The sequence below is a fragment of the Notamacropus eugenii genome, chromosome 2 (assembly GCF_028372415.1).
Source record: "Notamacropus eugenii isolate mMacEug1 chromosome 2, mMacEug1.pri_v2, whole genome shotgun sequence".
Taxonomy (NCBI): domain Eukaryota; kingdom Metazoa; phylum Chordata; class Mammalia; order Diprotodontia; family Macropodidae; genus Notamacropus; species Notamacropus eugenii.
Window position 1 is genome coordinate 219,273,011 of NC_092873.1, and position 25,567 is coordinate 219,298,577.

A 25,567-nucleotide genomic window follows, 5' to 3' on the forward strand; every position below is an offset into this window, starting at 1 on the left:
CTAGAAATAGCTTACATGTGCAAAGTGCCTAGACAATTTGTCTCATGTGATCCTCATAACAATCCCGGGAGGCAGGTGCTATTATTATCTCCATTTTACAGTCGAAGAAATCAAAGGAAGCAAAAGTTCAATGACTGCTCATAGCTTGCGTCAGAGGCCTAATCTGAACTCATGTCTTCCTCATTCTGTGCTCTGGACCACCTAGATGGCTGCCAATATTATCATTAGAAAGGAACTTACAGGGGACATGATAAGTTATCTTCTAGCATTGGATAGGTTGGTATTGGAAGAGAAATTAGGTTTACCAAGGGGAAATGAGAGAAATAGAAGTACTGAACTTAAGGTGAGGAGGCCTGGGTTCAAATCTTCCCTCAGAAAGTTAGTGCCCAAGGTTATTACTTAACCTCAATTTCATCTTCTGTAAAATAAGGGTAATAATGATATGCATTCTCCCTACCTTGTATAGTTGTTGTGAGGAAAGTGCCTGACAGTGCCATAGATTTGGGAGGGGTTATTCTATTTAACCCCAAGGAGAAAAGGGTAGAAGTTGCTGAAGTAAGATGTCATTTCGATATGTAGAAAAATGAAACAAAACAAAACTCCCCAATGTTTAAAGAAAGAGGAATGAGAAATGGGCTATCTCAGGAGGTAGAGAATTCCTCATCATGGTAACTCTTTAAGTCGGACCTTTTGTGAAAATGCTCTAGAAGAGATTCCCTTTAAGGTGGAGGTTGGAGATTATTAGCTTTTGAGGCCTCTGCCAACTCTAAGATTTCTTGATTCTGCAAATTTTGTATGTCCTGTCTCCTCTTTGAATTGTAAGTACTTTAAGCACCAGGACTTTTTTCTTAATCCTAGCTGAGCCTCCATTGGCATCTTCATCGTAAGCACTCAAGAAGTGGTTTTTGCTGCTGATGGAGGTTTCGGATAACTTACCTCACTCTGGATATGTGCGTTTTCCTTTTAGGATCCCCCAATGGCAGTGACCCTTGGACTACGAATGGAGGAAATGATTTTTAACCTTGCTGACACACATTTATTTTTCAATGACTTGGAGGTAAGAAAAAAAAGCCCCCAATAACAGATTCTGAAACTTTTAAATGAGCTGATCATATAAAAATAATTTAATAATGATAACTTGAAGAAAATAGCAAAAATTATTCCAAAGGTAGAAATAAGACTAAACACATAACAACATATAGTGTATATAAAAATATAAGCACCAAACTAAGACTATGTTCACTGTTATTAGATTGTAAGCCCCTTGAGAATAAGAATTGGTTTTTGGCTCTTTCTGTATTCCTAACACTTAGCATGTCCCTAGCACATAGTAGGTGCTTAATAAATATTTACTGGTTGATTGATTCCTCTAATGGCACAAATTTAATTCAACAAAATCTTTTATGAATTTAATAAATACTGTTGGTAGTAAAATAACTATTTTCTATTTCTACTACCTATTGAATCCACTTCTGTCATTTCCCAAAGACATGGAGATAGAGCAGCAATTATTTCTGACCACCATGCTTATTTCAGTTCTGTTCAAGTACCTTCACATGACTTGCTCGTAATAGGTGCTTACTAGCTGCTTATAAAATTAAATTCAATTAAAATAGAATTTAGGCTCCTTTATATTCCAAATTTTCTCCACAGTAACAACATAGATAGTAGAAACTGACATAACTCAACTAATTCCAGCAAGCAATTTTATTCACATAACCACAAAAGCTTTTGCCTCAACTACTAACACATAGCACATGTGAATAGTTTTAATTTTATCTCCTGCTGTTTTCCATACCCACCTTCCAGTGGGAGGTAAGGTATCCAGGAGGCAGAGGGAAAGAGAAAGAAAGGGCCTGGATAATCTACATGTATAATTAGCCCTTGAATAATTGAAAATTAACTGTAACAAGTTGAGCAATCAATACTCTAGTACCAGAATTAATATAGTCTCTCTGGGGAATCCTGCTTTATAATTATTAAGTCATTTGGGCATTGGAAACATTTTCCTTCATGCGTAAGGAAAAAAAGTTACTACAGAGGTTTTCTTGCATTTATTTCTTAATGCCAAATATTCAAAATTTTTGTATATTGGTCTATAGCAAAATGAAAATCTTCCTCTACAGATATTATTTTAAAAAACTAAATTAGTAAGTGACAAACTATTAAAGTTACTGAGGTCTTTGAACCAGTTTTAGTAGCATTTGAGATCTATCCATAAAATGAATAATTCTGTGCATCCCACAAATATGTATACTATAAGCATATTGCATAAATGACATTTTTGTTTCACACTAATATTATGAATATTGGTTTTTTTTGGATAATGAAATTACTTTCTACGTAACAGAAACTTTTTAATGAGTATTAGGAGGATTCATTACTCTCATACAAATTCACACATTCTAAAGAATAAAAATTAGTTTTTGAAGCATGCTTTCAATTAATTCTCCTACCAAAATAAATGTGGCATGTAAGTTGATTTTGTAAAACATGGTAATAGGAAGTATATTTTAAACTCATTTAGGTTAGAACTTCCTACATAAAAAATATTTTGTCTTAATGTTCAAGTTTTAAAATTTGCATTCTATCTTAAGACAGGTCACATTTCTTCTGATTGTAGAAAAAAGGATAATTAGGGGAAAAAAGAGAATTGTCCTCATTTGTATTTAAAAGCAACTTTTCCCTAAAATATTTTAAAGTTACATTTTTAGAAATTCCATTTTCACCTTGCAAGTTTTATCAATAGCAAATATGGAATTATCTTTCTTTTGGGCATTGTAGAGAAGAGATGGGATGAATTAAAATTATTACTCTTTATTTTTGGGTAGAGCACTAAGATAGAGAGAGTGGTAGTCACATGCTACAAGATTTTTTAAATCTATCATTTTTTAAAGGTAAACACTAGGAAATGTGGTGTATGTGATCTATCTATCTGTCTGTCTGTCTATAGATAGATACACACAGACACATATATATGTATATATATATGTATGTATGTATATGTATATATATATATATATATAATACATCTTATAGTCACTATTAAATACAGGATATGACTGGCAGAAAGAGGAAGTTAGCTATCTTCTTTACTATTCTATGAATTCATTATAAAAACTGTAGTGACTGAGTTTTTTGTTAGTGAGTTGTTTTTTAAGAACTTATTGCAAATTCCTTTTTATTCAAAACTGAACACCCACGCTACCCAATATTGGATTTATCAATCACTTCAACAGGCTTCTGGTGTATTACGTAGGGGCCATCTTCAGATACTGAACTCCCTTTGAATAATTGATTTTATATAGTTAGACTGAACCGTCTGAGAAGAATGAGTACAGCACGTGTTTAGAATGAGATAATCCAGGAATAAATAAAACTCTCAAACAGCAATTAGGTCCAGCATTCCTTATATTTCATACTCATAGATGAGCAATCATTATTCTAGAGGGCATATTTATTTGGAAGTGACCTCATTTTGTTTTTCAATTTAATCAACATGAAATTCATTTCACTGCCAGCAGAGAATGACTGAACAACAATTCGTGCTGCTAGGTGGCACCTTTCCCACTACATACGCTTGCATATACCATACATGTTTGCACACACACCAAGACAAACACAGAATCTCCTCAAACAATAAACTTTGGTTGTTGCCCTTAAGAGCAAGGCAAATTTTAGGAAGGTTGCTACTTGTCCTTTCTTAGACACTGGAGATCAAGCTGCCAAGAAGTAACTTTCTTTTCAATTTATGATGGGTTTACTCAAGAATCTACGTCTTAGTAGCGGGGACAACTTGTGTGGTCACAGCTGCTGGCAACTTCTATACTTTCTGAGAAGATACAAATTAAAATTCTTTTCTCTGATAACAACTGTTTTTATTTGAATAATAACTTCCTGCCCAACTCTGTTTTCTAAATTTGAACTTTAATTCTGTGACTACTTATTACTAGGGGAAAACTACAGTAAAATCTGGGATCATATAAATGCTGAAAATAAAAGTCTAATGCATGATATTAAATGATCATTCAGCTTTAGATCTCTGAGTCATCAGCCTCGTGATTCTGTGGCCCTATTGTAATGAACTATGAATCCTAGTCAGTTCTGAAACCATCATTCCCAGGTGCCATCATGATTTATGAGTGACAATCCTGTGCTCCCCTAGTTTGCCAATGGTAGATAACTAAGTCATCTAGGATTATTGGTAGAACTTTTCAAAATAAAGAAGTTGAAGTTTAAGAATTGAGAAGGATGCTAACTAAAGGCCACTTTAAAGTCTTTTCTAAATCTCGCAAGGAATAGATCCCAGTTTGCCTTTCAATCACCGATACTTACCCCAAGAGAGTATTCCAGATTCAACAAGCATACTTAATTATGCATAGATTTGAAGAAAATAAAATTTAAAAAATTTTAAGCACAGAGTTCATACTAAATATTTAGATTAGATATTTTGTATTATTTTTCAAATGTTTGTATGCTCATGAATCATGTGAGTTAATCCTTGTAATGTCTGAAGAATTCTTCTACAAATCAAAATGTAAGGGTATTCAAACCAGAAATAACTTTTAAAGTTGGCATTAAATATCCCTGTGGCAATTAAATTACACAGGCTGTACAAAAAAAAAAAAATAGTTACCACCTCCGCACCTGGGTTTCTCTGTATAAGATTGAATCCATTGGTCAATGCATTGTGGTGGTGACCCGGTCTCTGCAGTATGGCAGCTGAGCTCAATTTATAGAAGCTCTTAACAACTCAGAGAGATCTAAAAAAAAATAAATTCTTTGTCTGACATCAGATGCCAACCTATCTGAGTTCAGAAAAGTTCACAAAATTAGTCCTGAGAAGATGAATCTTTTCTGGCACAAAAATCGACAAAAATAGTTGACCTGGGTCATAAAGAAGTCATTAACTGCATCTGTGGAAAAGCACCCACATGGATGAAATAACAGGGTCTGGAGCTTTGGAAAAGCTAACTCTTGTGAATATTGCCATCAAATGTCATCAACACCATATTTACAACTAACTTCAGAGACTTTCCTGTACTGCTGAAAAACAATTGTAATACTTCTATACTAACTTTAATTTTCACTTTAAGTTGGCACTATATAAAAAACTGTTACTATACTCAAGATTTAAATTATCTGTAGAACAGTTATTACACATTGTAAAGAATATTTTCTAAAGAGAAAATATTCTTATACTTATCTATCAACTTAGGCACTAATGGAATTTTATGAAAGCCAGGAAGCAATGCATGTTAAATTTTTTAATGTAATTAATAAATATCCGAATCGCACAAATTATGTGTTATATCCACATATATGTTACATATATTCATATATGCACATATATACACATATATATATAGATATGCATGTAGATGGATGGATGGATGGATGGATGGTTGGATGGATGGATGGATGTGGAGGGCATATAAGGGCCTCGTGTAAGGAAATCCATCATAAGAAATCTGTCTTTTCCAGTGCTGATCTTCAATTGTTCTGTATGTTAGGATCTTAGAGAGTTCCCTAGGACACACTGTCCAGGCTCACAGAGTTAATATGTGTCAATGGCATGATTTGGTCCAATCTTCCTGGCTTTAATTCCAGCTCTATTTCACTGCCTCAACATAATATGATCACATATATATGCATGCATATTATGTGTACGCAGAGTTACTCAGCAGTGACCTGCTGATTAAATCTCAGGGATAAAATGAAAACTGAGACAGTTTCCAATTGCTTCTGGAAAGACTTGTTGCTAAGCATTAGGTATTTGGTTACCAGACTATCAAAAATATCCAATAAATATAAATAATTTTATTAACAAAAGCAATATTTGCCTATAAGGGATAATATCTGAAAAATCTCAGAAAGGCATACCATCATATTTATTTTTAGTAAATGAGTACTTAATATACTTGAGCAAGCAGAGATGACTAAAATGACTAAGAAGGAAAAAAGAAGAAAAAACACAAATTGTTAATTAATATGTGTATATGTATACATATACATGCACACACCCATATACACATGTATGTATGTGTATATACATGTACATACATACATGTATATACATGTATGTGCATATATGTGTGTACATGTATGTACATGTATTATGTATGTGATCAAATTCCATCCATATGCAGACAGACTTTTCATGATTTTCTGAGAGCAACATTACCATATATTTGCACATAAAAACAAAACAGTAAGTCTGGTATATGATGTGACCACACTTGACAAGGTTTTCTTTAATGCCATATCCTAAGCAAGATAATACTTTTGGTTTTTCTTAAAGGTCCCTCCTCTTTCCCTCCAAATCAATCAATTAAAAATCACTCTAATCAGTGAAAAAAACCAGACCTGAAAATAAGACAAAAGCCCAATTTTGGCAGCATTTAGAATTATTATATTAGTTAATACAGTAAGAGAATCCCTTCCCCACCCCCTGTACTATTTGGACCTAAAGAGATAGAGGACCATATACATATGTGCATGTGTCTGTGGGTGTATATGTATGTATATGAGCAGCTAGATTTTGCAGTGGGTACTGGGTCTACAGTCAGGAAGACTCATCTTCCTGAGTTCAAATCTGGCCTCAGGCACTTACTAGCTATGTGACACCAAGGCAAGTTACTGGGCCCTGTTTGCCTCAGTTTCCTCATCTAGAAAATGAGTTGGAGAAAAAAATGGCAAACCATGACACTATCTCTGTTAAGAAAACCCCAACTGGAGTTAAAAAGAACCAAACACAACTGAAATGACCCAACAACAAAAATCTATGTACGTACCATATATATGCATATGTGTATAGCTCATATGTGTGTGTGTGTGTGTATGTATTGCCAGCCCTGCTTTTTTATAATATTTCTTGGACAACTAAATGCAGGAAGACATGGTAAACTCATAGGAAACTATAATCTGTGAAATCACTTTGTAGAAGCACAATATATAGTAAATACTAGTGATCACTTGGTTGCAAAACCAAACAGGATTTGTTTAAACTTAGATCTCCTTTACTCCCAGTCTTTCAGATTCACTTAAGAAAAATTTTGCTTAGATACTGTAGGGGTAGTTAAAAAAAAAGGAGGAGGAAATAAGAAGGTGGAAGGAGAAATGGGAAGGAATAGTAAAGGAGGCTGAAACAGACATAAAGGAAATAGAAATAGAAGGAGGAGGAGGAAGACAGGAGATGAGGAGAAGAGGAAGAGTTTTGCTGATTGTTTTAAAATAACCTTTTAACAGATTCTGCGTTTGCAAGGTAGAAATTTTCTGGGTTTTTCAAGTTTGAGAAAACAATAGAAAATTGAGTTTAGGAGGCAAATGTCACTGTGTCAATACTGCCATCTTCTGGCCTGGGCTGCTTGTTCAGTGAGCAAAATCACATAGGCTTGTACACATGCACAACACACACACAACACACAACACAACACATATGCAACACACAAAACACACACAACACACACAGACACTTTAAAAATGGCAAAAAGAAAAACATACTGGAATGGTGCATCATTCAAAAAGCAAATAACTTTTTAAATGTCTTCAACAGGAATGTGATCAAGTTCATATAGATGACGTTTCTTCTGATGATAATGGTCAAGACTTAAGGTGAGCATACTTTTCAGTTATGCTATTTCCTATAGAAATTGAACAAATGAGATTTGCAAATGTAATTATTTCTTTCATTTATTTTTAATGTATTTTGGGTGTTGCAGTACCTACAGTTTTGCAACTGATGGCTTCCATGCAGCTGCAAGTAGTGCAAACCTTTGTTTGCCAACAGGTGTTAGAGGAGGGGTTGACTGGATGAGGAAGCTGGCTTTTCGTTACAGAAGAGTAAAAGAATTATATAATACCTACAAGAACAACGTAGGAGGTATGTGTGTTTCTTGTCTGCTTTATTGCATAAAGATTCCCTATGGCAGAGGTTCTTAATACTTTTTTCCTTTGTCATGGATCTCTTCAGCACTCTGGTGAAGTCTATGGACCCCTTCTAAGAATAATGTTTTGAAGGGTATTTTACATATGTATGTATATATGTATATGTGTTTGTGTGTATATGTACATGTATATATGTATATGTACATATATACATATAGAGAGATAGTGTGGTGTACGTGTATATATGTTTATGTATATGTGTATGTGTTTGTGTATATATGTATATGTGCATGTGTATCTACATTATATATGTATTCTATATGTATGTATATGTATGTATATATTTTTATATATTTATTTAAAACAAGTTTATATACTTTAGGTTAGAACCCCTTCCCTGAGGAAAGAATGAAATGGTAAAATCTCAGACAGTGGCTGTGTTCCAATGATAGTAAAGGAATTGCAATGGTTGAATGACTGAACTGGCATTTTAAGTTTTTAAGAACTGATGCTAATTTTGCACAAAGGAAGGAGTCATTTATGAATGAGTAGATGTAACAAGAGGATTTCTATGAGGTTTTCTCTGTGCTACATCTTGCAGACAGGTATTTAATCAAAACAATTAACAATATAGGCTATGAAGTTCTCTCCTTTGATTGGTTCTCCAGGTGTTTGGAGCATAAGAACATAGTTTAAAAAAAAAAAAACCCAGGAAGCTCTGTAGACTGTGCCAGAAGAAGATTTCATGAATGAAGGGAAAAATAAACATATTAGCAAATCATCTTCAGGGGACTGTGTAATTTTCTTTAATTCTAAAAGAGAAAAATAGAGACTTCCTGTGATTTTAGGTCATTCTCAAGGGACCCCATTAATATCCCAATTTTAAAACTACTCTTATGGAGATTTATTTAAGGTTGTTATTTTAAAATAAAAACTTTACAGGGAGTAAAAGAAAAGAAGAAAGAAAAAAAGAAAAGAATTTCCTATGATTTTAGGTGATTCTCAATGGACCCTATTAATATTCCATTTTTAAACTATTCTTATTCGTAGAAATTTAATTATGGTTATTATTTTTAAAATAAAAATTTTACAAGGAATAAAATAAAAGACAAAAAGAAAGGAAAAGAATATACTCAATAATTTGGCATCACCTCTGGGTAGCACAGCCCACCATCAAAATTTTATAGATATTATAAGAATTGGGTATGAGATCACAGCTTTGATTCTTACTATTCTTAGGCTAACTTCAGTTCATTGTTAGATTATATAAAGCTTTTACAAAGGTAAAAATCCTTAATCTTATTTTAAGTATCATGTATAAGTAACAAAATACGAGAGTAATTGATAGAAACTTTTCATAAAGAAAAAGAACAGAACACAATATTTTAAGTAGCAATGAATAGGACACTATAAATTTGTAAAATTAAATAAACCTAAGTCTTTCTAGATACCATTCTAATTTTGTATGTAGCGTATTAAACTAAATCTCCCTTTTAGAAATAGGTGGTGATTACCAAAAGCTATTGCATTCTGATTCCTTTCCATAGGAGTTATCTTTAAAAAATTCTTAGGTAATCATCTGTTTCCTTTTTTCTACAGCTGCAGTGTAATCATGAAAGGAATGTGAGAAGGAAGGAACGTGAGAAGGAAGGAAGGAAGGAAGGAAGGAAGGAAGGAAGGAAGGAAGGAAGGAAGGAAGGAAGGAAGGAAGGAAGGAAGGAAGGAAGGAAGGAAAGAGGGAGTTCTTCACCCACACCTACATATAGATAAATACAAAATATATACAATTCAGATTCTTAGTGGGGAAAGGCACCAGCAGCTAGGAGAATCCCGAAAAAAATCTCATTCAAAACAAAACACTTGTTCTCAGTCTTGAAGGGGACCATGGAAGATTAAAAAGCGAAGAGAGAGAGAGCATTCCAGGCATTAAAAACAGCAAATTGAAAAGCACAGAGGTAAAGAGGGAGGGAGAAAAGATGGATTATATAGTGGCAAAACCTCTGATAATGAGCAGCTCAAATGAGCTCCAGTGGTCCTCCCTTAAAATGCTGAGAGACATAAACTCAGTCTTTCCTGCTTGGCAATTCCTTCCAGAGCTTGTACTTCACTACCCTAAGAGACAGGAGTCTATACTACAGAAGGGGGTATCAGAGTAGGACTTTAAATTAGGATTATTAAACCAATTAGTAAATAACTCAGAAAATATCATTATATAACTAGTAGAATTTGTTTCTTATCCATCTTTGCTCTCCAAATTATGCAAGTTATTTTTCTATTATTGTTGATGATTTAATTCATAACCTTCGAGACATTTCTAGAGTGGAAGCAGAGGAATGTTACATTGGATGGATAGCATGCTGGACATGGGGTCAGGAAGACCACAGTTTGAATCTAGCCTCGCATACTTCCTACCTGTTTAACTCAGACAAATCATTTAATCTTTATCTGCTTCTGTTTCTTCATCGATAAAACAGGAATTAAAATATCACCTACCTTCCAGGGGTGTGGAAATCAAATGAAGTAGTATGTATAAAGTGCTTTTTAAAGCTTAGAGCATGATACAAATAAATGCTAGCTATCGAATATTTTTATTTATGGTTATTTTACCTTCAATACAAATTGATCATCATTTAGAAATATGATGCATCTGAGCTTCAGAGGAAAAATATGCTCTAGACCTTCAAGATGGACAATCATAATCATTCCAAAATTTCATTAATGATGATTAATAATAAATTGAGTGAGAGGTAGCATGACGTAGTAGATAGACTCCACTCCTTGGAGTCAGGACCCAAATCTTACCTCTGACATTTACTGACTGTGTAACCTTGGGCAAATCACTTAACCTCCAAGGGGCTCAGGTCACGTGCTAAGGATATAAGTTGCTGAGGAACTGTAGATCTCCTTTGGCAAAGGGAAATTCTTCATTGGGAGTTCCTTTTACTAGTGAAATCACAGGTCTGTGCAGGGAGAAAAAAAAGAACACTTTATAAAGTCAAAAAAAATCTAATGTAACATGAAGACTGTATTCTTAATCATTGGTATCAATCAGTGTGCATTTTTTAGGCACCTACTATGTGCTATGCACTGTACTGTGTGCTGGGATGCAGAGACAAAAATAAATAGTCATTCCTCTTAAAGATCTTGTATTCTGATTTAGAAAACAATATAAGAAAAACTAGCATTCATATAGCACTCTAAAGTTTGCAAACTTTACATGTTACTAAATCTGATACTCACAACAATCGTGTAAGGTAGTGGCTGTTATTATCCCCATTTTATGGATGAGAAAAATGAAGCTAAGAGAGATTAAGTCAGTTGCTTGGGGTCACACAGCTAATGGGAAGCTAGTAGGCACAGTCAATGGAGCACCAGGCCTGGAGTCAAAAAGACCCCTTTTCTTGAGTTCAAATCTGGCCTCAGAAACTTTCTAGTCATGTAGCTCTGGACAAGTCACTTAACCCTGTTTGCCTCAGTTGCCTCATCTGTAAAATGAGCTGGAGAAGAAAGTGATAAACCTCTTCAGTGTCTTTGTCAATCCCACAAGGGGTCACAAGGAGTCAGATACGACTGAAACAACTGAACAGCAACACGTATTTAAGTCTCTAAGAGTAGATTCAAACTCAAGTTTTCCTGATTCCACGTTCAACAGTTGACCCCACTGCTCCACATGGAATTTGCACATATACCAATATAGATAGACAGACAGACAGACAGATAAATATAGATATAGATATAAGGTATATACAAAATATTTTTACAATTAAGACATAGGTTATACTTGGTTCAGGAAGGCATAAACAGCTAGGGAAATCAGGAAAGAAAACTCATATAAAGGGGAACTTTGACCTGATTCTTAAAGGAAAACAATAGAGAGGAAAAGAAAAGATGAGGTGAGCATTCCAGGCACTGAAGGCAACAAGTTCATAGCACAGAAATGAAAGATAAAGCATCATGAAGACGAACAGTAAGAAAGCCAGTATGTCTGGGCCACCAAGTGTGTGGAAGGTGGTCTGCCCTGCACTTCAAGGAGTTCACTTTGGCAGCTGTGGGGTGGATGGATTAGAGAAAGGAAAGACTCAAAGCAGTGAAAACAGTCAGGGTCTTCTTCTATTTTTAATTCATAGCAGAGTAGAATGAACCTACTTCTAATCAGAGTATTCCCAGTAAATCATTATAATCTTGACTTTTGCCTTACTTGGTGCTACAGGACTCCTTGGCCCAGCTAAGAGAGATGCATGGCTGCAATTAAGAGCAGAGATTGAAGGTCTAACAGACTCCTGGCTGACAAATGCACTTAAATCCTTATCAATTATTAGTACTAGGTAAGTCATTCAATTCACCATTGAAACAATTAATATATTTCAGTGCATTCAATAAATAGTTCTGATAAGACTCCTCAGAATAGGCTATTGTGATCAATGTATCTTAATAATTCAGTTTCCTAGAGGAATAGTTAATTCACACTAATGAATCATGCAATCTGTTCAAGAGAAAACTATAGCCATCATTTAGTCCAGAAGTTGTCAAATTTTTTCGTCTCAGAACTATTTTATATAGTTCATTAGCTGGAATACCATCTATTCTTCCAAAATCTACCCCTGTTCTCAATAGAGTGTAAACAATTCTTTTCCTGTCAATCTATTCTGACTTTGAATCCCCTGGCTATTTACTCTTTTGTCCCAAGAAAATTTATCTTTTCCCCATTCCTCTAAGTTGCTCAACTGTGAAATCTTATCCAGCACCTCTGAAAGAGAGTATCCTATTTTTCCAATTAGTAGAGTCAGAATTAGGTGCTTGTAAACAAGAGGAGATGTCTTCACTTCAATATTTTCTATGAGAAACTGCTAAGGGGGTACCATGATAAGCCTTGGTGTCGCCCTCATTATTTCTGTTGTCATTAACTCCTCCTTTAACTTTCATATACAGTCCTTAAGTGAATACCAGGTTCTAGCTCCACTAGGCCACATGAAGTCAATAGGATATTTCTTATTGCATCTGTCCACAGCTGAAGCTAACAGATAAATAGCATGTTACCTCCTTGCATATGGAAATCCCTAAAAGCTTGCTGTATAAAAGGATCCTAATACCTAAAATTTTCAAACAATCTACATTATCTATCGATACTCCTCTGACCTCTTCATCTCTGATTCTCACTATCCAAGACACTAATGATTCTCCTATCCTTTGGGTGAACCAACTCAAAATATCTGTGACCTCCTGCTGGGTAAAATCCTCAACTATCTCCCTAAACACCGTGTGCCCTCCCTCCCAGTTTTCCTGCTTTCTTCTTAGTATTGGGCAACTGTCTGTATTCATAAAAGCCTCCTTATCTAACATTGTTTCATTTTCTTCCCAATCATTTTCCTAGCAGCCATTAGAGCAACTAAGCACAGCCTTTGCAAGGACTGCATGCACATTCCTTTGGTTATTTTTTTTTTGCTTCTTTTTGAGAGCTAAATCAGCATCATTGTGTTCTTTTACCACCTAAGACTCCTCAGCTTACCCTTCTAAAGTAGAGCCCGAATGCTGTGGCACACAGATTCCCATGCAAACCAGCCAACTCCCCTTCCATCTCAGCTTTCTCCTCCAGCAGCTTGTCTTTGCTTTTACACTTAAGACAATAACTTGCTAGCAAGGTCCAGCCTCTTCTACATACCTCTGCCAGTTCTTTTCCCAGTTGTACTGGCATTCCTTGCAAACATCTTTCTGAATCTCTAGGTTCTCCCTTATGTAACCTACATTCCCAGTTTTCACAGAGTCCCATGCTTTTAGCCCATTCTCTTGCTAGGGAGGAATAAGGTAAGTCCTCCTATTATGGGATATCCATTTCTCTCTCTAAAGTCCTTCTGTTTGCAAATAGAGGTCTGATATTTCACATTCCCATCCTTGTTGCCAAATGTAGCACCAACACAATATTCACAGTGCCTACAGTGACTATGAAAGTTCCAGAGTAATTCTGAATTACAAAACATAACAGACTTTCTACATAGAAGACCAAACCAAAACATTTATTTAAACATCAGAAAGTCAAATTCCAACTTCAGAAAGCCAAATACATCATAGCAACAAGGAAATCTATAAACAATAATAATGCGGGGGGCACCACCATCCCCAAGCCTTCCCCCTGCTAGGGCCTTCCCACAAACGAACACTCACAGCTCGCTGCCTGCTTCCTCCCTCTCCCTCAGATCTAACTGCTGTGTCCAACTTCCTCTCAGCTCTGCTCCATCATTCCTGCTCTACTCATTCAGCAAGCTTCTCCCACCACAAGCTTCATGTGACTCCAAGTCATATGACTGAGACTTTCATGCAACTTAAGCAGGTCACATGGACCCAATAATAGAGGGGAAAGATTTTCCCATTGACATTACCATTACAGGGGTGTAAATGGAAAATGAGCCAACTATCATGGGATATTGTGAGTCCCCTTACAGTTGGTGTCCATACAGAACACAAACTGTTCTAAAGACTCTGCAAAGGCTATGAATCTGCAAAGTGTAAAAATCTTTGTTTGGGTGTGTTATGTTAGATAACTTCTTAGGTTTATTCTAACTCTGAGTTCCTTAACTTTGGGAATCTGGCTTCAAGTATATGGAAGGGAGAAGTAATTTGTTTTACTTACCTCCCCTCAGAAAATAAAAGCCCTATCAATTGTTAGAAGTTTAAAAATGGCAGAGGGTGGGTTCAACATAAGAGGAAAAATGAACATCAGAATTTTTCTTTTGGTATATCAACTATTTTTTTCTCTTCCTCTGTTTCTTAAAAGGAAAAAAAGCACCTTTATTATAAGAAGTGGCTATCCAGTAGGTGGCAGAAGGAAGAATCTGGGGAGGATGGATTTAGTTGATTCATTTTTTCCATATGATTTGAGATTATTTTCAATTTAGCCTTAGCCCCTTTTAATGAAATTTGAAGGGCAAAGATTATTTCTTTTAACATTATTAGGGAGGCAACGTAAGTAGTGAAAAGAGTTATGAGTTGTATTTAAAGAGTTTAAAGAGTGCCGTATTTAGAGTTATGAGGCATGTTGCAATGCAAGTTCTGAGAATTACAGAACTATTTGACCATGAACAAGGCACCTGATCTCTACCAGGCGACATTTCTCTTATCTATAAAATTAGTATAATAACATTCACATGACTTAGACTTGGAAGAGGAAAGCACTTTTAAAGGTTTAACATATTATAAAATGGAAGGTATTAGAAATTAATTTATTTGCTCTGATATTATTATCTGAATCTTTCTACTTTGATGTGCAATTTAATACATATGTACATTACATATATGTGTATATATAAACATACATATGAGCATGTATTATTCTGTATTAAAATGAAAAAAAACATTTTTCCCCCTTAGGAGTAACTGTGTTAATGTCTTGGTAACAACAACTCAGCTTATCCCAGCACTTGCAAAAGTCCTACTATATAGTTTGGGAGGTGCTTTTCCTATTGAAAATATTTACAGTGCGACTAAAATAGGTAAGCAATTTTTCAAAAACAAACCTTACAAGGAGTATGATTGTATTTTCATGAAATTTTGTGTTTTTATCATTTTTTTTCTCTCTGTTCAAGTTTTGCTATTGGGTGATCAAATTTGTGAATGCCACAAATCATGATGTATGGAGGCCACTCCCTAATTCTCTTTCCAACCCATCCCATTAAGAAAAAAAAGAAAAGCTCTTGAAAGTTTTTACCAGACTTCTACCCAGTCCAAGCACTTTCCATGTATTACTTATAGGACAGTATATATTATCAGACAATATGTGGCAACTCTGCTTATGCTATTTAATCCTTAATTAGCATGCATATTAAATATTGCACCCTTATATGTTCAGTTATGTAGATCTGAAGTTCAAATCCCTTTTTAGCATTACAAGAAAGTGTCAGATGGAAAAGAGTTTCAAGGCTCAAATAACATAATTGGAATATTCCCATGTCATGAGGGGATAGAAAACTTCATTTGTACCATGTGCAATGATCAATAAACATGATCACATTTATGTACTCTTCTCAGAGGCTGTGGGTACACTTTGAGAGCTATCTTTTCTAATATATATATTCAAAATAAATCTTAACTTCCATTTTGAAAGAGTTAAAAGGAGAGAGTGCATGTATGCATTGACCTATCAAGGAAATGCCTGATGAAATAAATGGACTGTGCCCTGAAGGTCAACAAACTTAGGCTCTGGGCACACTGACAAGGGAAGCTCAAGAGCCAAAGATCTTCCACCAAAAATAAACTCCCAGCCCTAAGTGCTTCAAGGTTCAAATAAAGGACCTGATACCAAAAGTACCCAATTGCAGCTGTTTCCATGATAAATCAGGAGAGATCCCAGCCTTTAAAAATATAGGCATTTGAATGTCAGTAAATCCCATTTTAAGCACTGGTGTGCTTAAAATATACATATGTATCTTAAATAATAAGAACTATCCATTTCTTTGAAAAGGAGTTTCAAGGGAACTGAAGAGCATAGAGCTATTGAATTCAAAATGCCAGCTTTATACTCAGTATACCAGTGAATGATTCAAGATTTCATTCGTATTTATTGATTTAATATGTTCATGCAAATATTTACATTTGCTTTAGTGGAATTTACTCATACATTGGAAAGAGCACGCCCTTTGCAGTCAAGAGACTTGGATTCAAATCTCACTTTTTTCACCACCCATGTAACTTCAGGCAAGTCGTTTAACCTCTCAAGTCCTTAAGCTCCTCATTTGTAAAAGGAGAAGGTTGGACCAGATGGAGTCTAAAGTCCTTTCAGTTCCAAAGCAATAATCCTAATCATATATTAGGTTTTAATTTGGATTTTTATTTGGCTTTTTCACAAGTCGTATTGTTCCATAACAGCATATATGCCTTAAGGAATATATTTTTAACAAGAAAATTAATACTGAAAATCAAGTTAAGTACATTTTCATTCTTATTGCCTTCATAACATTGCTTTGTAGATTTTAGAATTACCAAATAATGAAAAAAAATATAAAAACATAGTCAAAATGCATGGGTAATTCAGTATTGTTGTTCATGGAAATGAAAGTACACATCAGCATTGGAAAGGTATTCGAAATTTTTGAATGAATGAATGAATATTCACAGTGGTATTCTAAAAGCAAGAGTCACTGACATTAAGTTGAATATTGTCTTGTGAGATCATAGTTGGGATGGAGCAAGGAAGGGAAATCATTAGTTTTCAGAATCTGATTTTATTTGCTTCAAGCAGTTTTATAAGCACTATAAGATACATCTCCCTTATTGCCATTTGCCCTGAAAATCTTAGACTTTCCAGTTCTTCAAAGAAGGAGCTGGTAAGCAGAATAATTTCCATCATACTGAATTGTTCTTTTTTGGTTAGGTGAATCTTTGATTCTTTTTGCTTGATGCAGTATATTCTTCTTAAAACACAATTTAAATAAAATTTCTATTAGAATTAGACCAGTTCTTAACCTTTTTGTGCCATGAACCCCTTTGGTAATCTTTAAAATGTTTTTTAAAATCGTAACTGAAGCAAATGATAATTTCAGTTGGAAATCAGGAAAAATAGAAATGTAAGTCCACAGACTTTCTAAACTTTATCTTTTTATTTTATTTAAGAACCTTGAATTTAACTAACAATTATAAATTATTTAAATGATTATAATTATAATTTGTATTTTGAGGCTAGCAGTGTTAACAGTCTCACATTGCAAAAATCAATCTTAACTTTTTTTTTCCTCAAACAGGGTTCAATAATCTACTCTAACCAACTTCTTCTGTTTTTCAGCGGTGTTACTGGTGTACAGAAGTCAGAGGTCTATAGCAAAGTTTAGTAATCTTCAAGCAAATTCATTTAACACTATGCAAATCTTTTTTGCAAATTGAAACAGTGGCTGAAAGAATAAGCAGTGCATTGTTTTTCAGGAAAAGAAAGCTGTTTTGAGCGTATAGTGTCCAGATTTGGCACTAACATAACTTATGTTGTGATTGGAGATGGCCGAGATGAGGAGCATGCCGCTAACCAGGTAACTTCACTCTGAACTTTATCTCATTTATCTTCCAGGAAAAGAAAGTTGCTTTGAGCGAATAATGCAAAGGTTTGGCAGAAAAGTAGTATATGTTGTAATTGGGGATGGTGTAGAAGAAGAAAAGGCAGCACAAAAGGTAATCTGTCTCATAGAAATGTTGGTGTGATACTTCCAATGCAAGCTGTTTTGTTTGCATTCCCGTAGTTTGATGCAGTGGCAGATTGGCAAATGATTTGAATTTAAATATGAAACCAGAGCATGAGGTCAATACTTGCACTGAAATGAACCATTTGGATTTTAGCATTTGGGGTTGTTGGTTTTCCTACAATTTGGTAGGAAAGGTAGGAAAATTTCTTTTTCATCACCTACACTTGGTTTGAACACCACTTTAAATAGGACTGAAATGATTAGTTTTCTTTAATGTAGTACTAAGACAAGGACAAGAGGAAAAATGCCCATCCTCAAGCAAATGAAACTGAATAAGATGAATAGTCCTCCTGAAATCTAGAGAAGAATAATTTTAGAGGATCAATTTCCCTCATCTATCCTCTTTTTTGCCTTAGAGGGTTTTTTTAATGTCTTTTTAAATAAATGAAACCTTTGTAGCTTCTAATGAATTTTAGAGTTTTAATGAAAATGAACAGTAAAATTGCTTAAAGGAAATTTTGGCAAGTATCCTCAAACTGTAATATTTCTTTTTACTATCTCCAGAATATCTTTGGCATATACTTTTCAGTTTAGACTGTTTAATATAGTGTAAGAATAATTTCTCAATGAACCCAGAGTACTTAGAATGTCACATGTTTCTAAGACCGGAATTATGGAAGCATAGATCTGGAAGGGACCACAGAGATGATCTATTTCACTTTATATTTGAACAAAAAGTGTCTGGACCATATGGTTGACAATTGGCCAACCAGTCTTCATTTAAAGACATCAAATGGAAGTGAATCCCTTATTCTCTGAGATAACCCATTCCACTTTGGGAGAGCTTTAATTGTTAGGCAGTTTTTCCTTATATCAATTCCAAATTTACTTCTTTGTGATTTCTACACTGTCTTTTATTGTGCCCATGTGCGATGTAGAGTGCTGAATTTAGAGCTTGCTGAACTAAGTTTGAACATAGACTCTGTATCCTCTTTGTATTACAAGTCATTTAATGATTCTGGGATTCAATTTTCTCTTCTTTAGAATAAGAAGTTTAGTTTAGTGATTTCTAAGGTCCCTTTCCAATTCTGAATCTATGATCTATAATCTTATTAAAGCTATTTCCTCTTAAATATGACAAGCTTTGAAATACTTGAAGAGAGCTTAGCATATCCTCCCTTAGTTTGTCTGCAGAATAAACTTGAAAATAGCTTATTATGTCCTCCCTAATTCCTTCATCCTATATAGCATGAACTTGAGGCCCTTTACAATTCAAATAATTTTCCCCTCCACACTTTCCAAATTATCAATGTCTTTCCGAATATACCATACCAAGAACTGAATACAATGCTCCAAATATGATTTAGCACATCAGGATTGTCATCTCCCTAGCCTTGAACTTTATATTTTTCTTTATAAAGCCTAAAATTATGTTAGCTTTCTTAATTGTCTTATGACACCATTTAAAAAACCTTCTCTGTTCTCACCTATCACTGATTTAGAAACTGAGGCAATTCAATTGCATTAATTGCCTAACTCAAAGATTAACCAGAAAAAATGCCAGGATAAGTGCCCAAACTTAAAATTATCAGTCAACAATATGCTAATTTCACAATTTTAGATTTAGAGAGTGAAAGGACCATAGACACCATATAGGCCCATTTTCTGATTTTATATATGAGAAAGATGAGTCCAAGAAAGGTTAAGTAATTTGCCTGAGATCTCAGAATATCTCAGAGCTCACATGCAAACCATAATGCTTAGCACATAATGTGTATACTAGACACATGTTAGTAAGTATTTGTTGATTTGACTTATCATAGATTCTTTGTCCCTAAATCTAGCAGACTTTCCACCGTATACTTTTCACCTAGGAAGCTGAGACAACACCTGATAGGTCAAGATAAACCAAAAATCTCATGAGAATGCTATTTCCAAATGGTTGTTTTTGTAGGTATAGTAATGGTGATGGTAAAAGCCTAGACTTCTGTTTTGAAATACAGGTGATTGGTTTCTCTAGATCCTAGAATGCATGCTGTTCTTGGGATGTAGCTACAATTGCATGGCAGAAAAATCATAAACTATTTTGTGTGTCACAAATAGATCTGAGCTGAGCAGAAATAAATGTTAGGAAATTCCAGAACTTAATGAAATGCAAATTTTCTTTTTGACCAAAAGAAATGAGTTTATTTTGAAAATCTCTCAAATTGTCCAAAAGTTCCTATTAGTTTTAATAATATTACTAGCAAAGTGTGTTTCTCCATTGAATTTAAAGTAAAATCTTAGATATGGAGATGGAAAACACCATACTAGATTAAAACAATTTTAAAATTTATCAGTCTCTAATAATGTGATACACTTTTGCCTTCCTCCTTTCAGCCTCCCAATAGTAATGAAATGGGGGGGAAAATATCACTATTTTCAGCTAAGTATAAATTTGACTTTTACAGGCAATAGCCACTTTAATGTTTCTTTTCTGCATAGTGCTTTTCACATCAACTGTCCAATTAAAAGAAAGGGGGGGAATCTAAATATTCAGAGAATAGAAAGGGATTTTCTTTCCCTTTGCTAACTAGGAGAGTTTGATGAGTGACTAAAATTTGCTTATAATGAATGTAGAAGTATGTTTCAAGTATGTGGGAAGCATTGCTTTTCTGATTGATGAGATATTCTGAAAAAAATATGAACATTAATAAAGACATACTAAAGAATTCTGGTATTCTCCTATATTGTCACCTATAAAATCCAGTTCAGATCTATTTTTATGATGTTGATAATACCATTTTGTTAGTACTGATCCTTCAAGTTTAATCTTCCCTTTAAAGTACATGTTGGGAACTTGACTGACTTCACTTACTGTGTATACCATGGTAATCTGCTTAGTGATGGTGATGATCTCTCTTTCCTCTCCTTCCCTGTCCCTCAACTACCCCATCCTCACCCTTTTAATGACAACAGCACAACATGCCCTTTTGGAGGATATCAAGTCATTCAGACCTCTTGGCTCTACATCAAGCATTGGAACTAGAATATTTGTAACTGTGTTCTATTGTTGGAGATCCGGTTTTTTTTTGTTTTTGTTGTTTTTGTTTTTATATATCTCAAGTACACTGAATTTTTATGTGTGATTCAATGCCTCTGGCTTTACACATATAAATTGTCTTAAAGGATGAAATCATATTTGGAATGAAAATTCCAGAAGGAAGAATTCAGATTGCTGAATGGCGTTAAAACTTTAGTGCTACAGAAAGGAAGCTCTATGGTCTTATTTGTGCAACACTTTAATGAATTATAAAACTGTGGAGGTTGCTGGTACACACCGAATGAGCCCTAACTGGAATTAAACAGCTTTATCAAAGAACTCTTATGTTGGCAAAGCAGCAACACGCATTTCCCATCTGACAAAGTGGTGTTCAACAACATTCCTCATTATGGGATATATTCTCAGCACTGAGGTTTGAATCAGACTTTAGCCTCCCTAACCCAGAAAATCTGAATCGAAATGCACTCAGACTGTATAATGACAATTCTGTCTAGACATGTAATTTGTGTAAATTATTGATGAAAATAATTTACTGTGACTTTATTAGCAGCTGACTTTGGAAATGGATGCAATTTTTTTCTTTCTTTTTGGGGGGGTAGGGGAAGGGAGGGAAAAATGGGAATATAATATTGTCTCTTTTATAAGTTTGGCAAACAGAATGTGCATACTGATGTGCTGTGCCTTAAAGACAAGACAAGACAGTGTTTGTGTGTTAAGATGTAACTTTGGTTAAAAACTCTGTAGATAAAGATAAAAAAACTTTGTGATAATTCTTGACATGACCAAATTTCAAATTCAAGTTATCAGAGCTCAAGACTAAATCAAATAGGAATTAAGTATTTGTTGCAATGAAGGAGGGGGGAGGGAAAAGGAAAGTTTGTATTTTTATTTGGATTCCAAATAATTCCACTGATAGTATGAGGCAAAACAATAGCTCATCCAAACATATGTAGAAAGTTTGGGGGAGATTGCAATGATTTTGGGGACCTTTGCTTTGGAAGTAAAATGGATATTTAAGTCTTGAGCAAACTTTCTATATTTTTGCATGAGAAAACTGAGGCCATATTCATGGTTATTTGCACTGTTTTGAGTTCGAATTCTTTAGAGATGTGTGTCATGGAGGGAAAAACGCCCTCATGAAAACCAGTATTTGTCACCTAGTAACAGGTCTTCTGATCCTATTTATGGAATGAGCTGAAATTGAAAACAAAGGTAAATTTAAATTCCTCCTCCCCCAAAACAGAATGTCTCCAATAGTTTAAGTGAAGATACATGCCCCTGATAAGAAATGTTCTCTAGGGAAAGGGAAACTGTGAGCTTTCCATAGAGCAGTCTCAGATAAATCAACAAATTGCACTGATCTTGGCAATGTTATAGAAATAATATTTTGTTACAGTCAACCCTGTTCTTATAATTTTTTCATTTATGTTCTGACTTTTGAAGGCTTGTGTGTTACCCTGTTCTATCTCTTATCATCATTATAACAGTTCAAAGAGAATCACCTCACATAGGCCTGTGTGCTTGCTTCTTTTTCATGAGTGACACAACTTGATAATACAGTAGAGGTTCTCCTGTTGCTTTGTGATATTTTCCCTTGATGATCCTTATTTCAGAGTTCTAGAAAATGAAACTGTCTAGGTGATTCTTGTACCTCCAGTTCTCTGTTATAGGTGTGTCCCAAGTCCAGCCACCTACATCATCCCACCTAACCAATGGGAAGTCCATGACTTATTATGCCAGTTGAGATTTTAATAGCAGCAGACTTTCATGGCTTAGAGAATTATGGCACCTGTTCTGTCTACCAAAATATCATTTTTAGAAATATCATTTTAAGTTTCTAGGCTGAAAAACTTGCCTTTGTCTACAACAGCCAAAAAGAGAATGAAATCACCAAGCCTTGTATGAGACTGTCAAACCATTTTAAAACTTGAACTCAAACTTTGAATTATGTACTATTTTTATCGCTGGCACATTAGCCCTTAGAACCAAGCTAAGGAAATTTTATACAAGTTCTTTGGCTGGAGACAGTTTAACAAAGTTAAATTATTTTACTCAGTATTTAAGTCAACCAACTGAGCATGTGAGACATCTCATGCATTGACATCTAGTTATAAAAACTTTACACAATTGCTTAGCAGATATACCTGAAGGATAGCATCCTAATGCTACAGCAGAAGCCTGTAATCTTCCCCACACTAAGAAAGGAATTCTAATGTTGCCAAACTGCAGGTTCAAAAAGGAAAGTCCTTTAGAAGGGCAAAGAAACAGAGAACTTTGTGGCACCTACAATTTGGTGTTTATTTGCATGTTGTTCATTGAATACGTGCTCAAAATAGACTGACAGTCACCAGACCAAATCTGTTCATCCAGTTATACCTTGGGGCAATCAAACAGGGCCAAGTCCCAGTCTGGCAAATCAGACTTTGAATATGTTTTAAACTATTAACTTTATCTTTCTGATCACAGGGAAGGAATACCTCCCAACCCTAATACACAGACACACACATGTGTGTGCATATACATAGACATATACACACAGGTCCCCTTTCTTTCTAATCTTAGGGGGAAAAATGTTGGCAATTGCCACACACTATTTAAATATAGGATATTGTGCCTTATTATCATGACTATTTTGAATGACATTCTATAAATGAAGTGGGTTTTCAGCTACTGTACAAATATGGATTTTGTATAGTACTAGAAATAATAACCATGTTTAGTGTTGCACCTGCAGAATATTAATAGAGTATAATTTCAGTAACCAAATAGAGGTGGTCAGTACCTTAGAATATGGAAGTAAGTTAATCTACACCAGTAAAATTGTATAAATCAAGGCCAGAGGTAACATCTTTTAGAAACACATGCAGTTTTACACACAGAGAAATAGGTGGCAAACGCCACTCCAAATTTGATTAACTTAGTCTCTCCTAAAATAAATATTCAAGATAGCAGCCATAGCATGTTCCCCTATGAATTCGCTTCCCTCTCAGCACACTTGCTTATGACAAGCCTACATTCTGAGTGAATATGGTTATTTAGTCTCTCTAAGGGAAAACAAGCATCGTGAGCCAAAGCTGCATTTTTGACTCCCAATAATAGAAGCCTTTTGGAAATCATAACTAATCAAAACTGAGGGTCTCTGTCATGCATTAGTAAGGTATAGTTTATATTGGGGCCTACATAATTTAAAGAAATGTAAATTAATATTAAAAGCTTGTAAAAATATGTACATCTTTACTATTTCTCAATAAATACATTTGGAAATGTTGTCATTTTCTGCACCTTCCCATGTGCAAAGTACTTATTGTGCGCATTCACATTTCTCTGAAAAACTGGAATCTCTAGAGTCTTGCTAATATAAACTGAACGTAGGTTTTCTTGACAGATTCCAATTTTCTTATCTCTTTAACTGAATCATGGATTCTGATAATTGTGATGAATTGAAATATAGCTAACAAAATCTCATTAATTCACACTGATTAGGCATGTCCCTATCTGAATTAGTGAAAAGGTATAACTTGTGATTTTTTTTAGAGAAATACAGTATTACCATAATTAGATATGCTAATGAAGTAAATTTTAAACTGTAGTCCTTCCTTTTTGGCCCTCATGAAAAGATTGTCTCCCATAAACACACATACACATCTATTTCCCTTGTGCCTATAGAATTCCTGGGAGAATTTCTTTTAAAAAATAAATAAAAATATTTTTCCATAAATTGTTTTTATCTAAAAGGATATTTCTGAGACAGCTGGAAAAAAACTTTGTCATATATACTTGAAATATTAATTTTATAAAAATAATTTCTTCAGCAAACTATTCCTTTATAGATAAAACAAAGGCAAATTTTAAATCAATTTCTATTCAAGTCTTTCTCAGTTTCTCACTTAATGAAGTTCAAATGAAATAAGTTTAATTGTATTTAGATAATAACAATGCTAGTAATCATATTTGCAGGGCACATAATGCAATAATAGATTTAAATAAATTGAATAGTAAATAATCTGTTTTTTTCATTCTCTTTTTCCCTTTTGTGCCCATTTTAACCCTGACTGGTAGAAAAACTCCCTGTCTCCCATAGGAAGTGACTTATATGGTCATAGTATATAAATATAGGTAAAATTTACAAGATGGTGATAATAGATTAAAGAAGAAGCATAAGAGAGGAATAAAAATGATTCCAAATTTTTTTAATGCAAACTGTTTTTAACTAATTATTTATACAACTATTTTCAAGATATTAAGATTTATTCCATAAAATAATACATTTGAGCAGAAGTGTTATGTTTTCCATCTCTGGGGCTCCAGACCTTCAATCTTGTATACCCACCTCTTGAATTTTTCCAGTTTGTCAAGATCTTTCCTGAGATGGAGTGCCTAGATGTGATACGCTTTGTGTGTGTGTCTCATAGAAGTGTGAAGTGTTTATCTTGGAGGAGACACTTGAGACCATCTAGGGAGGCAGCAGGATGTAGTAAGA

General features: G+C 34.5%; 1 protein-coding gene across 8 annotated transcripts in view; it reads left to right on the forward strand.

Moving 5' to 3' along the window:
* The window catches only part of EYA4 (EYA transcriptional coactivator and phosphatase 4), a 315,711-nt gene extending 291,338 nt beyond the window's left edge, over positions 1–24,373 (forward strand). For 6 of the 8 annotated variants that reach the window (XM_072643383.1, XM_072643389.1, XM_072643382.1 and 3 more), the window contains 7 exons: positions 968–1,057; positions 7,556–7,614; positions 7,722–7,882; positions 12,098–12,212; positions 15,250–15,371; positions 17,933–18,033; positions 21,003–24,373. In XM_072643383.1, the coding sequence (XP_072499484.1) occupies positions 968–1,057; positions 7,556–7,614; positions 7,722–7,882; positions 12,098–12,212; positions 15,250–15,371; positions 17,933–18,033; positions 21,003–21,083 (729 nt within the window). In that variant the 3' untranslated portion in view covers positions 21,084–24,373. Of the gene's footprint in view, positions 1–967; positions 1,058–7,555; positions 7,615–7,721; positions 7,883–12,097; positions 12,213–15,249; positions 15,372–17,793; positions 17,895–17,932; positions 18,034–21,002 lie in introns of all 8 variants that reach the window. The other 2 variants (XM_072643385.1, XM_072643387.1) reach the window with 1 other exon arrangement.
* The last annotated feature ends 1,194 nt before the right edge of the window (positions 24,374–25,567 follow it).